At 41.7% G+C, this 14,398-nt stretch overlaps 1 protein-coding gene across 1 annotated transcript; it reads left to right on the forward strand.

Annotated features, from left to right (window-relative positions):
• Positions 1–329: 329 nt before the first annotated feature.
• Positions 330–10,068, forward strand: NOA1 (nitric oxide associated 1). Its single transcript, XM_083481414.1, has 7 exons — positions 330–1,523; positions 3,001–3,165; positions 3,947–4,152; positions 6,378–6,509; positions 7,535–7,651; positions 9,256–9,373; positions 9,698–10,068. Exons 1-7 carry the CDS (start codon positions 398–400, stop codon positions 9,922–9,924), a joined length of 2,091 nt encoding a protein of 696 aa, XP_083337540.1. The 5' UTR covers positions 330–397; the 3' UTR covers positions 9,925–10,068.
• Positions 10,069–14,398: the final 4,330 nt, after the last annotated feature.

Below are 14,398 nucleotides of genomic sequence, written 5' to 3' on the forward strand. Positions count from 1 at the left end.
CCATCGGCCTTTTAGATACGTAAATTACAAGTCATAGAATTGTAGAGTTGGAAGGGATCCCAAGGGTCATCTAGTCCAACCCCCCCCCCGCAATGCAGGAATCTCAGATAAACTGTCCTTTTTATTTAACATTTTGTTTTATAAATGCATAGGCTGTGAGCTGCCGTGAGAACTTCGAATGAAGGGCGGTAAAAAAACCCACCATTTTACTGTATATGGAAGAGGGCGGTACCCCGCCCCCCTCCGACGGCGCGCGCTCAATTTGAAACGCCCACTCTCCCCCGACAGGGGGCGCGGCGCCTGGAGGACCGCGAGCCGGGAGCCGCTCTGGCCGGCGCGCTCGCTTCCTTTTCCCTCACGCGCCGCTTGCCTTCCCCCGGCCTCCCCAGAAGGGGCGATGAACGGCTTGAGGCGAGCCGCGCTGCTGGCTTTCCCTCAGCTTTGGCGGCGGCGGCCTCCATGGGGCGGCGGCGGAGGAGCGCTGCGTCGGCGCGCCGGGACCCGCGGCTTCCCCGCCTACCGGAGCTCGGAGGAGCCCCTCAGGCGCTGTGGAGCGGCGGCGGTTGCTCCGCCTGAGGAGGTGGAGGAAGAGCAGTTCGTCTTCCTCGAGTACGTCCCTGAGGAAGAGCCGCGGCTGCCGAAGGCGGGAAACTGGCGGGAGCCTGAGGGGAGGCCGGAGCCGGACCAGCCCGGGAGCGGCGGCGACGCAAGCCGGCGCCGTCCGAAGCCGCCCCGGGAGGCCCACCGGCCCAGGGGCCACCCGGACCCTTCGGTGCCGTCGAGCGGAGTGAGCTGCTCGGGCTGCGGCGCGGAGCTGCACTGCCGGGACCCTGCGGTGCCCGGGTACCTTCCCAGCGAGAAATACCGGACCCTGCTGCGAGAGGAGGAGAGGGAAGGGAAGGATGGGCAAGGGGCGACCCGCCGGCAGCAGGCGCTGGAGGGAGCTGTGTGCCAGCGCTGCTGGATGCTGGTGCATCACCAGCAAGCGCTGCAGGTGCAGATGCCCCGGGAAGAGTACCGCCGCGTGGTGAGCGCCGCCCTGCGCAGCCCTCCTCGCCACGGCCGCCCGCCTCTGGTTCTCTGCATGGTGGATGTGCTGGACCTGCCCGACTCCATCCCGACCGACTTGCCCGAGCTGGTGGGCAGCCAGGCGCACCTCTTCGTACTGGGGAACAAGGTGGACTTGTTGCCCGGCGACTCGCCCCAGTACCTGAACCGTCTCCGAGAGCGCCTGCTGGAGATCTGCGCTGGCCTCCTGGACCTGGCGAAGCCCAGTCCGACGATGAAGACGCAGAAACAGCAGCGCGTGGTCGATGTGCACCTCATCAGTGCCAAGACCGGCTATGGGGTGGAAGAGCTGATCTCCAAGTTGCAGCGCTCCTGGAAGTTCAACGGGGATGTGTACCTGGTGGGAGGCACCAATACTGGGAAGTCTACCCTCTTCAATGCCCTCCTGCACTCGGATTACTGCAAGTCGAGAGCATCTGATGTGATCAATAGGGCAACAATCTCGCCTTGGCCAGGTCAGGTCAGAGGAAGCGCTTTTACTTATTTAGGCCAACCTGAGGAAGCCCACATAGGAACATCATTTATGGTTGAGTAATGTAATGCTGTGATACTCTTCCAGAAATACTGGAGATGATAAAAGAGCCAGTACCTGTTTCTTGTTCCGAACACACATATGGCTGGGAGTTGTCCATGCCTGTTACACTTGTCACACAGCCATGTGATGCCTTAGTAAAGGTAAAGGTAAAGGGACCCCCGACCATTAGGTCCAGTCATGACCAACTCTGGGGTTGCGACGCTCATCTCACTTTATTGGCCGAGGGAGCCAGCGTACAGCTTCCAGGTCATGTGGCCAGCATGACTAAGCCGCTTCTGGCGAACCAGAGCAGCGCATGGAAACGCTGTTTACCTTCCCACCGGAGCAGTACCTATTTATCTACTTGCACTTTGACGTGCTTTCGAACTGCTAGGTTGGCAGGAGCAGGGACCGAGCAATGGGAGCTCACCCCGTCGCGGGGATTTGAACCGCCGACCTTTCGATTGGCAAGTCCTAGGCTCTGTGGTTTAACACCAGCAAATCAGTGGTTGTTGATGAGCTGTACTAAACTCTTATAGTAACAAAAAATCATTTCACACTAGACTTTTTATGAGTTTTTAAAAAGTTGCCGTAAGACTCATAGCAAGAATGAGGAACACAGCTACTCTTCTGAAACCAGTCACACATAAGCCAACTATCATGTGGACAGGAGGAAGACTGAAGCACTGGAGTGCATGGGCTATGAGGATCTGACATGAACAAATTAAATAACATTGAATATTTTTATATAGCACTTGCGATCTGTCTTTGCCCGACACTTTTAAGCCAAGCATTGAATTAGCAAGACTGTATGAGCATGCCATTTTATGATGCTTAGGCATCTTTGGTAAACATTTGTGCTTTGAGGCCTTTGCTGATGCTTGATCCCAGTATCTAAATTCTTCCCTAGTTTTTCAGTTGTATTTTCTTCCGGTATTTTAATGTTTTGATTTTAATATTGAGGTACACTGCCACAAGACTTAATGTGAGAAACAGTATAGATTTTTTTAAAAAAATAAAATAGTAGCAAGCCAATGTCATACACGTATTGGGGAATGAGTCTGAGATAACAATAATATGCCTAAAGCCAGACCACTTCATAAGGGCATGAATTGAGATGAGGTTTGAACTGGGAACCTCTTGCCTCATGATTTGACCTTTTAGCCATTACGCCAGTTCTGTTATTTACTAGTATTATTTATTAAACTTGTATACCGCCATTCATTCTAAGACCACAGGGTGGTCTTACAAGCTCCAGAAAAGATGGGTTGTCAAAATGTAAGAAATAGCGGAACAAGTTTTTGCCATCAGTTTTCTCCATTTCTTAATACTATATTACGTCCCATAATAGTTTGGGGGCCATATTAGCATTGCTTATACTTACCTAAAATCTTAATCCTCTGTTGTTGTTTTTCTAGGAACGACCTTGAATCTCCTGAAATTTCCAATTATTAATCCTACACCTTACAGAATATTCCAGAGGGAAGCAAGACTAAAGGCAGATGCAGAGAAAATGGAAGACGACCTCAGTGAAGATGAGCAAAAGCAGCTTGCGATCCTCAAAAAGCAAGGGTACTTAATAGGTGAGTATTTTCTGAGAACTATGCAGCTGATGTGAGTGCTAAAGAGCAGTTTTCCCCAGAGGAAAGCAATGGGACAAGAGTGAGTGTACACGAGTCCTAAGTATGACTCATGTTGCCTATCACCCCAACTGTACTTGTTTTAATTTATATAATATCTAGGACTAAGATTGTAATTCTATACATGCTTACCTGGGTCCCATTGAACATAATAGAGGACAGATTAGTCAAGTGAGAGAGAGAATTTACAATTTAAAAGAGGATACAGTAAGAAGACTGGCTCAGTTCTTTAGTTTAATCACCAGAGGACAGACTAAAAGGTGATTGTACACTGTAATAAGTATTTTCAGAGTGAGATCTTAACTCTAAAGGTGATAGCCAACATCAGTCATACTCGGAGTGGCCCACAAATGTTTTCTTTTGTTATAAATGCTTTGATTGTATTCCCAGAAAATTACAGAATTGAATAAATGAAACAATCATATAAATATAATTAAGCATGTGCTAGAAAATCAGAATACAAATTATATGATCCCATGACCTTTTGAAAAATTGTAAATGCAGAGTTGATGCAGAGAAGGGGTTATGTACAGTGGTCAAATACATAGTTCATATCAGCATATCATTCCAGAATTTAATCTGAAATAGTGGCCTTAGCTCCATATGCTGAAGCTCAGTTAAGATGCTGCTGCCTCCAGAAAGCTGAATCATGAGAAGTTTGTAAGGGACAAAAACTACTAACTGAAGAAAAGCAATATAATTTGGGTTTTTTCTTTCGATGTAGGAAGAATTGGGAGAACATTTCAAATGCCAAAAAAGCTGAAGAAAAATTGTGAAATTGAGTTTGATGCTGAAGCATTATCTTTTGGTATGGAGGAAGAACCTTCTGTTCCACCTGTAACTGCTACTAAGAAAGTTGAACTCACATACAATGAAGTGAAAGATGCTCGCTGGTTTTATGACACTCCAGGGATTGTTAAAGATGGTTGTGTAAGTTAACGCTTCTACTTTTAAGAAGTTTGTTACGTAGGACTGAGAAGAGGAAAGGCATTGGCTTGGATCGAAAAGTGTCTTCCACTAGAATATTATGTGAAAAAGTGACACTGTTGTATAAAATCTTGAGCAGGAGCATGCACAACCTGTTGTGTTAGCTGAAGCAGAATTGCTGTAGAACTTCATTACTGTATTGTGTGAGGTCTTGTTCAAGCGCAGAAGGGTTTTCTGAAAAGTGCAACTTTCCTTATGCTTTGGATGCAGTCTTTTTTAAAGAAAAAACATTGAGTGAATTTCATGTCCAGTTTTAAGTGGCTGAGAGACCTCCCTTGATTACAGGCATCCCCCCCACTAATGCACATTCTACTTGTGTGCGGTGCCAGGAAATAAATAAATAGAATCATACTAGGAAATTGTGGGAGAAAACTGGAGAATCCTGGTGACTTGCAAGGATACCCTCCCCAGAGTCCAAAGAGGATGTCAGTGAGGGTAGAGAAAACCCCTAAAGAGATCTGAGGTGTAGTGGGGCTTTGTTGAGGCTGCTCTGCCCTCCTGCCTAATAGCTGGTGTATGGGGTAGCGCAGCAGGAGCAGCTGTTTTCCCGCATAGCCTCCAGACAGCCCCAGAACTTCCAGGCTAGTTGTGGATATTTTTGGATAGAGTATTTTTGTTATGGATTGAAGAGAGAGTGGCAGAGAGGGTGGTTAAAGGGTGTTTAGAAGGTGCTCCCCACTTTATGTGACTTCACTTAGACTATCCCCTCATAAGTGGGGAGTCACCTGCATTGTAAAATTAATCCTAGAACTCACTCTTCTAAGGTTAAAAAAAAAAGTGTTTGAAAGAAACCCAGAGCTGGATGAAGGTAGAAGTAGCTCTGGACCGTAATCCTTTATTAGTGACTTTGTGTCTGTGTGTGCCTGTGTGCACACAGCTCAGAAATGCTAAAACAGAAGTCACTTTGGAAACCAACCTGGCACAAGAAAATTTGGGTGGAGGGAAGGTCTGAAATAATAGAGTAAACAATTAATTAAGACTACTTAATGAAGTGCTTATTTAGTACAAAGCACATCTGCTTGGTTCAAAGCTGGGCAACTTTAAAAGAATACCACAGAATTTAGCAAAAGCTTCCCACAGCTCTCTGTCAGACCTGGTAATGAATGATTGGTTTTTGTTTGATTCTCTCTATAAAATAAATTGTTGCCTTTGATCTAGTTTGCTGGGAGTAGCTGTTGATTACACATACAGCTTTGAAGCCTTCATTCAGAGGGGGCCAGGAGTTGGTTGAATGTGTATAGTGGATGGGTTTTGTTTCAGTTTCCAATAATTTTGCCCATGTATGATTAAATTTGGAATGTGTGTTGAGTGGAGCAGCAATGATATGCTGTTGCATCATGAACCAATGTACAAATTCTATTATGCTACCCATATTCTCCCATGTGAAAAAATAGCCCTCTGTTCCAACAAGGGAGAGCCTTACAGGGCAGCTGAATTGACCTGATGATGAAATACACATTATGGGGCTCATCTAGTTGAATTGGCTGGATATGTCCTTTGATGATAATTAGTATGTACAACTAATGTGATTCCTGCATTGCAGGGAGATGGGCTGGATGCCCCTGGGGACCCCTTCCAACTCTGCAGTTCTATGATTCTGTGCTTTGCGTTGCTGTTTTTAGCTGGAGAGCTGGGGTATCTGCAAAATATGTTGCTGGTGATCCTTTGCAGAATTTACTCAAGCTAGTGAAATAAATTGAGCAAGTAGATATCCAAAGAGCTGTTTGACATAAATTCAGGGACTTGGCCTGAATTTTAGAATTCCCCCGTTATTTCTGACACTCCACCCATTTAAACAGTTGGCCAGGTATTCTTGGAAGCTGCTGTTCAATAAATGAAATCTAAAGGTTTATTGAACATACTGAGCTACCAGCATATTTAGAGAGAGCTACATCACCGTAGCATGCATATACATGGCTTCTTTGGATTATGGCCATTGTGTATTACGTTTTTAATTAATTCTGCCTTAAGTAGCTATGCATTCCTGCACCTGAATAGCATTTAGATGACAAGTGCCGTCTTGCTATCAATGGCATGAGAAACATGATTTATATAATCACTTTTCCTGTCAACTGAATATGAAATAACTTTAAGCTGTCCTATAAATCTCAAAGTAAGAGAAATGAAAGTGTGTTTCATCTATATAATGGACTCTGTTTTGGTTTTAGGTTTTAAACTTGCTGAAGGAGAAAGAAGTCAAGCTTGTCTTGCCAACCTGTGCAATTGTTCCAAGGTCCTTTGTGCTTAAGCCTGGGATGACGTTGTTTCTAGGTGCTTTGGGACGCATAGATTATTTGCAGGTAAAGGAGACAGAGGCTTTTCTGAATTTGATTTAAAGTTCTCATTTGTAATGTGTGTTATATAGAGTGTAGTAGAATAGGCTGTGTGAGGTCTGTTCCAGATTGAGAGCTGGCAACTTGAATGAGCATTTTTCCTTCTCTTCCCTCAGTAGTGATAAATAACTTGTGCTTCATAGACATCACCACCAGAGGTTGATAGGGAGCTACTTACTAAATGCCTCAAGTCATATAGCCACTCCCTTCTTCAGGGCCATTCAAGTATCTGCCTCTGGTATTCTCTCTGATCCTTCTCTTCACTCCCCACCACCACCACCACCAAAAACGTTTTCCTTTGGGTAGAGATCCAGTTACTGACAGTACCTCTGGGCTAACAAAAGGATTGATTTTCCATTGTTTATATCCTCAAGATTTACTGTTACTCTGTTATTGAAAAGTTATGAGGATGAATATTCAATAAGGTGATGTCTGTTGTTCAGTTCTTCAGCAATTATTTTCAAGCTCTGTATGTCTGAAACAGAATAAGTTGCCTGCATCTTCACTGAGCAAAAGGAAACCAAGCTGCAGCTGTTTTGTATGAAAAAGTGTATGTGTGCATGTTTCCAGAGTTTTGGAGTATCATGTTGTAAGAAAGCCAAAATAACACAGCTAAGCTAAATTGTTCATTAAATACATTGTGTTTCTTGTTTGCTGAATCTTAAGATATCTCTTCCCAAACTGGAAACATATTAAGGGCTTTATGTTTTTTCTTTGGATATTAAATTAAAAGGCAAGGGTGGAATAACTATAGAAAGAGTATTATCAGACTGAAAATCCTGTTTCTCCAGTCCCTTGTTAGTAACTGTGGATCTGGAAATTTTTATAAGAATGCAGGTCTGTCCAGCCTTCAGTCACTAAATCACAGTCAACTATAGAGAATGGAGAATTCTTGTTAGCAAAGATGGCTTTAAGCTTATTGATGAAACTGGTCTTTTAAACATAATAGAATTTATTCCAGACAATTAATTTTCAGCTTTATTACTCTTTAGGGAGACCAGTCCTGCTGGTTTTCTGTTGTGGCCTCTAATTTGTTGCCTGTGCACATCACTACAGTAGAAAAAGCAGATGCTGTCTATCAAAAACATGCAGGTCAAACATTACTGAAGGTAAGCCAGTACTGTCTCTACCATTGGATAATCTATGAGGGCTAGTGCCTTGTGATCTCTCTCCTTCCACAGCCATTCATTATTGTGCCTCTTAGGTCTAGTACAAGGCAGGCTTTGTTCTGCTCTTAGCCAGCACCATGACTGCATTGTCTCAGATGAGTTCTCCGTATCTTGGTGGTCTTCCACTTTATGCAAGAAAGAAATAATACTTCACATTGTTTTGCTTCTATCCAATCTCAGCAAAGAAGATAATAGAATTAAATAGCATTCTGTGAGCACTACTGCAAAAATTTTATTCCCTGTTAAAGCCACACTATAGGGTAGCCTCATTGCAAGATGTGCTATCTCAGCAGCCGGATATATCTTAGATTTTAATTTTACTGCTGCTAATGTATATAAATTTCTAACAAGGTACTTTACAATCTAGGCCTTACTTGGGGTGGAAATACCTAAAGTAGTGCTAAGAAACTGGAATACAGCCAAAGCTGTGTGAAGTTTCTTCCTTTTGTTCACCCTGAATCTTATAAGCACCATCAGACATCTTGAAGAGTTCAAACAGAAGCTTGATTGCAATCAAGAGAAAGTGCATTTCACACATCTTAGTTTACAGTAGTCAGTAAGATTAGTCCACGATTCCTAAGGGAAGAGACAATATTGGAACTGGGGAGGAACCCCACAGGGATAAAAAGATTATTAAATAGAATGAGTGAATCCATCCAATGTCATTTTAAGTCTACTGAATCCTGCAGTTGCATGGATCTTTCATTCCAGAATATCCATAGAAATTGAGGCTTATGTGTGACCAAGCATTCTGATTTTTCACTTTAAAAAACTGTGTTGTGATCAACACTTAAAGTGCACTGATGATCAGAGTCCAGGCAATGTCCCCATTTTGACAAGACACCACTTTAAATCAAGAGTGAGGAACCTCTGGTTTAGGGGCCAAATGCTATCCTTCAGGCCTTGTAATCCCACCATTGGCATGTGTGCCACAGAAGCTTGTCCATGAGAGAATGCACCCCTAAACCTGAAAACTCTCAAAGCAACCCTTTCCTCCAATGCTTGACAGGTCCTGCTTGGATTATCCGTCTTATTTTATATCTGGCACATTGCAGTATTCTTTTCACGGGCTTTTCATCTTCAACTTCTTGTTTCTCTTTTCTGCCATTCAGCTTGCGGTTTTCTCTCACTGTTTCACAACCACATCTCACTTCTTTCTCCATTTTCGTTTTCCTTATCTTTTTCTAACAGAGCAGTTCTGTAAATGTCTACTTAAAAGTAAGCCCCACTGATTTCCTTTCTACACCTTTGTTCTGTTTGATGTGTTCTTGTTCAATCCTGCCTTCTCTTTCCTTTTTCGTTTGTAACAGTTTGCTCACGAATCAAAGTGGTTTAAAAAACAATGAAAATAAAATCCCAAAATACAATTGTTGTTGCTTGCTTGGCTGCCAGCCTACTTTATTCTCGGTTAACTTGTCCCCAACCATTGGGCTTTATTTCCCCGACTTGACCTGCCACTTATTTTATAATTTGCTAATTACATTACTATGTAAATGAAGTGTTATTCATTTTTTTACTGTTTAATCCCTGGCTTGTAATATAAGGTTCCTATGGGAGGTGAAGAACGAATGAAAGAATTCCCGCCACTTGTCCATCAGGATGTGATGTTGGAAGGAATTGGCAGTACTGAGGCTGTGGCTGATATAAAGCTTTCATCTGCTGGTAACTTGTGCAAATGTTTTCTTGTGTTGTTTTCTTGTGTTGATGAATATAACCAGAGAGCTAGTGTAGTGTAATAGACTTGGGGGGGGATGTTCCCAATTTCTCAATCTCTTATCAAGTTCTTTGGATTTTACTGAGTGTAAAGATTTTTGGACAGGCCCTTAAAAAAAAAAAGAGCATCTAAATACATATTTTGTCTTAATACTGAAAAATGAAATTTGACATAGTCCTGCATCGTTCAAAGAGTTGTTCACCCAGCAAATCCAATGTTCTGATTTCATTTTGTTTAGATTATATACATGTTCTGGTATTTCTTCTACACAGGCTGGGTTGCAGTAACAGCTCATCTGAATGACAAAGTACATCTCAAATGCTATACTCCTGAAGGAACAGCACTGACAGTACGTAAACCACCTCTGTTGCCATACATCGTTCATATCAAAGGACGTCGTCTGCAACGAAGTGCAGCATATGAGACTAAAAAACCACCTCCCCTTGTGGCAAACTTAAAGAGAGATGTAAATAAGAAAACAAGGATGGGGAAAATCTAAGAAACTGTAGATAATGAAATCTCCTAACAGGTCATTTACCCAAGGATGACACAGTGCTATTTGCACAGAACATACCTTTCTTTTCAGATTGTTTGTTGTAAAACAAGTTTTGTAAAAAAATAAATAAGGATTTAAAGTTCTAAACATGTTGTATCATTTATATGAATCACCTCCCTTCTTTGTGGCCAACACACATTTTCCTGCCACTTGTAGACCCAAACCAGAGCATAGCGGTACTGCAAAACAAGGCTCTAGGTGTCAAGCTCTGGGCTTGGTTTCCCAGCTATGTCATGTGCACCTAATTGCCTGTAGATCTCTTTGTTCTCTGATGGTGAAAGAAATGGAACGAGAAGAGCAGGCTGGGTCTCCCACCAGGAGGGAGGCTCCCTGACTAGGGTCAAGCAGTGTCTTGTACTCCCAGAGGGAAGATGGCAGGAGGCAGAGTGTGGGAGGGCTCTGTTGCTCTCCATTCCTCACTCCTTGAGGATGGATAGATGAACGAAGCGAGAGAAAGAATGGAAGCTGTGGTTGTCCACTTTTCACGTTAGCTCTTAAACTCCTGTTCAAAGTTTTCCCATTCCTAAAGAACTAGCTCCTTTATGAAACTTTGTAAGAGAAAATCAAGGGCATCTGTACATTCAAAGGATTCAAAACCCTGTCCATGTTTGAGCTCCATAAACTGTGGCAGTAGTACCTTGCTGTTATGCATGGAAAGGGGCACTATGGGTAAAGCCTTCGGGCCTGTAACTCTGGCCTTGCTGACCCTTGTGTCAACGGTAATGTCTTGAGGCCAGGAAGTCTAGACATCACTCAGTAAATGAAGCCTGCACAACAACAAATAAAGGGGGCTACAGCATTAAAATGTTTTTAAAATCAATGCCCTTATTTACTGAGACTGGTGCTTCATGTACCATTACTTTCCCCCCTAAAAAAATGATGGTTGAGGACACTTGAAAGGGGCAGATCTTACTCTCCACTTTGATGCACAGGGGATGTAATTTGCTGCAAAACTGCCTTTGCAGCATAAATTTATGGGCGTTTTGTTGATAGCAGATACAAGTGTCAGTTTAATTCAGTCTCCTGGGATCATTAATCAAAAAATACTTCCCACCAGATCTTTCTCAATGACTTATGGGAACAGGTTGAGCAAGGGCGGAGAAGTAATATGGTTTTAACCAGGAAGGGACACACTGCTGTTGCTGGGTCTGCAGTGGTATGTATCAAAGAATTTACATAGTGGTTCATTGTCCTAATGCAGTGAAGCATTGACAGCAAAAAAAACCCCAAACCTGTCAGGACGTCACTCACTGAATTATTTTGAAATATGTATGACAGTAAATGAGAAGGTTGTTGATAACATAATCCAAAACTAACACCTTACCATGAAGACTGTAGGAAAGGGAACACACAGTATTATTGAGACATGCATTTAGTCATGATATTTTTCTGCTGACTGGATGTATGTTCTGTCTGACAAGGCAGTAATTGAACTGAATGTACTGCGATTTTTCAGACCTCAACATTGCACAATGTGACATCAAGAGGACTCAATGTAATTCCACAGGAACAACAGTATTCAGCAAATCTCACCCTTTTTTTAAAAAAAGTATGTTTATCATTATTATGGTTGTGAATATCTGCTTGGAAGATTGCGGGTAGTGCCTGCTGAAAAATCAGAAGGCAGAATTGCCATGTAAGATTTCTAAGATTCAATGCAATCCATAGTTTCTTGTCCTTCCTCATCACTAAAGAAAGCCAGTATGTTATGCAAATATGCCCTGTTCTGCATAAATTTATACATACTATAGAATACAGCCTTTATTTTTCAAGCGTGGTATTGGATTTCAATGTGCATCTCATCAGTGGGAGATTTCTTAAGACACAAACTTTTGTTTCTTCATTTTATTTGTGGGCACCAGCTTGCTGGAGACAACAAGGAGAACAAAGTATACCGTAGCTTCATTTGCTAAACGAGACAAGTTTTAATCTTGATATAATTTGAACAGAATACCAAATGATTGCGTTTGCAGGTATCTGGCACCACCTTCAGAGCTCCTGAAGCACTGACCCAAAATATTTTAATGAAGAAAAGTCTTACAGATTTTAATGAAACTTTATTGTATTTTGAACTGGGGCATTTAGCCAGGCAACTGCTGACATTGGCAGCCACTGCTTTATAACTGGTGTTATTTTAACCTTCACGGGATTGCAAAGTTCTTAAATATGCATTCTACACTCTTGTCCACTGCCAGCTGTCTACCAAGAAATGTCTTCAAGGATAGGGGTGTGTGGAAATATCCCCTTATTTATCTATCTACTGAATTCATTTCCCACCCTTCTTCCCCAAGGAGCTCAGGATGGCAAACATATCAGTAATAAAAATAGAATTAAATATAATTCAAGTATCCAAGACGCTGGGGAAATTACATCTTGTATTGCTCTAGCACAGCTGTCATTCAGTTTACTGCTTCACAGGTAGCAAGACACAATTTCTGCTACAGAAATTGTCTCCTACTTCAGTAATGTTGATTATCTGACAGGTGGAATATCAAAGAGGGTGGAAGAGCCCCAAAGATGACCATGGTCCCGTCACATCGCCAATATAGATTTTTATGCATGCATCTTGTGGCCCTTTAGCGCAGGAGAGGACCAACTGTGAAGCTTGTAGGAGCCACTTAATTTTTTACTAAAACTCTAGGAGCCAACAATTGGGGTCTGGTTAATTCATATTCCAGGAATTTGTTTCAAGTATTGGATCTGAACTCAGGTTATCACAGTCCTTCCACATATCTCTGCCTCTCACCAATTTAGGGAGTTATTTTCTTGCCACCGGTAAGCAACTGGGAGCAAGAAAGCCTTGTCAATCCATTTCAAATCACCCAGAGATCAATATATGCTGCTCTTAACTTCTATCCACCCATTCCATAGCCAATGGTATTATTTGCTGAATATTCAGAAAAGACAGATGAAAGATACACATACTCCTTAATAAAGTTTATTGACATAACTATGCTTAGGAAAATACACTCATGGGTTAATATGCAATTTAGTTTAACACCTTACATTTTGGACAAAGGCTTGTACATAGTTTAGGTAAACAAAAAACCCAGGATATGTGATCTTTTCTGATTTTACATCTATTACAAACATATAAAAGCTCTTCATGCACTACAGTAGAGAGAAAGCATGAAAAAAAATTACCTTTGGTTTAAATTGACAGAATAATACAAGTATTGCACTGTAAAAAGCTTCAAACATGGTGCAACCAAACATAAAATGTTTCAGTGCCAGCTTACAAAAAGTTCTTTAGCTAGTGTGATTTGCTTTTTAGGGGAGGAAAAGGTATATATACACATGTGTGAAACAATTTCTTAAACTACCTGGATGTAATTAATATTGTATTTCAGCTTGTTAGCTACACAATCAAGATTCAATAAACCTAACTGAACCTGTGCTTACAATACATCAGCAAAACAACATACTGAAATCAAAGGCATTATGAGTATTAACTGACCTGTCAGTTTGTTCTGTAGAAAAGATTTAAAGTTCCAGCCCTTAGGTCAATCAATCCCTAAATAGCAGCAATATTAAGATGTGTTGCCAAGTTCCTAGTAATCCATTCTTTAGGCTACTTTTCCAAAAACACTATAGATTCTACTAACTAGCCACACTGTCAAACAACATGAGATAATGCAGGGTGTACCAGGCTGGGGTGTTATGACAGGCATTGCTGCTGAGAGAAGCCCTTTAATAAAGGAAGACGCTGGAAAGGTGTATCCAAAATTCCTGTGACAATCTCAAAATTCAATTTAAGAAATATCTACTTTAGGCAGAAACACAGTAACTCATCTGTAGTTTAACCCTAATTTCACTAATCCGCTTGCAACATCTAACATTGAGACAGGAGTGACATTCCATCTTTTACCAGTTTTATTTTTAAACTGTTCAATCACTATAGCTACCTCCTTCTATCCTAACAAAATAGGGGGAAACATACAGGAATTTCAAGTCAATCACAATATCCAATATATCTCAAGACACAACAATTACATCGCTGGAAGATATTATTTTAATACTTAACAGTTTTGCCCTCTCAAGCTCAGAAACACTACCCAACACAGGTACCAACTTCTACTGTCTTTTCTAGCGTGAAAGTTTTACTCCTGATCATTTGCTAGTAAGATCTTCTGAGTAACATGACAACATTTTCTTGTAATGTGAAGTCATCTAATGTCATTACTGCTAGTGACACCTCTTTGCCTCTACCTTTTCAACTTTGTTTTTAAAAAAATCACAAAAAATGTAGTTAAGGCCACAAAGGCTTTACAAAGTGGAAACATCTCTTTTTAAAAAGGCAGAGAGAGAAAAAAACCTCTACACTGTACTGGAGTTTCCAACCTCTGTCCAAACCTTTTACAAAACACTATTTTACAAAATGACAATATTTTACATCCAACAATAAAGTTGTGTTTAA

This window comes from Podarcis liolepis (genome assembly GCF_965112155.1).
Source record: "Podarcis liolepis genome assembly, chromosome: 17".
NCBI classification, from domain to species: domain Eukaryota; kingdom Metazoa; phylum Chordata; class Lepidosauria; order Squamata; family Lacertidae; genus Podarcis; species Podarcis liolepis.

Coding starts and splice junctions, on each gene's coding strand:
- NOA1 (XM_083481414.1), top strand. CDS start 398: ATGAACGGCTTGAGGCGAGCCGCGCTGCTGGCTTTCCCTCAGCTTTGG. Junction 3,166..3,946: donor AAAGCAAGGGTACTTAATAG/GTGAGTATTTTC, acceptor CTTTCGATGTAG/GAAGAATTGGGAGAACATTT. Junction 9,374..9,697: donor TATAAAGCTTTCATCTGCTG/GTAACTTGTGCA, acceptor TCTTCTACACAG/GCTGGGTTGCAGTAACAGCT.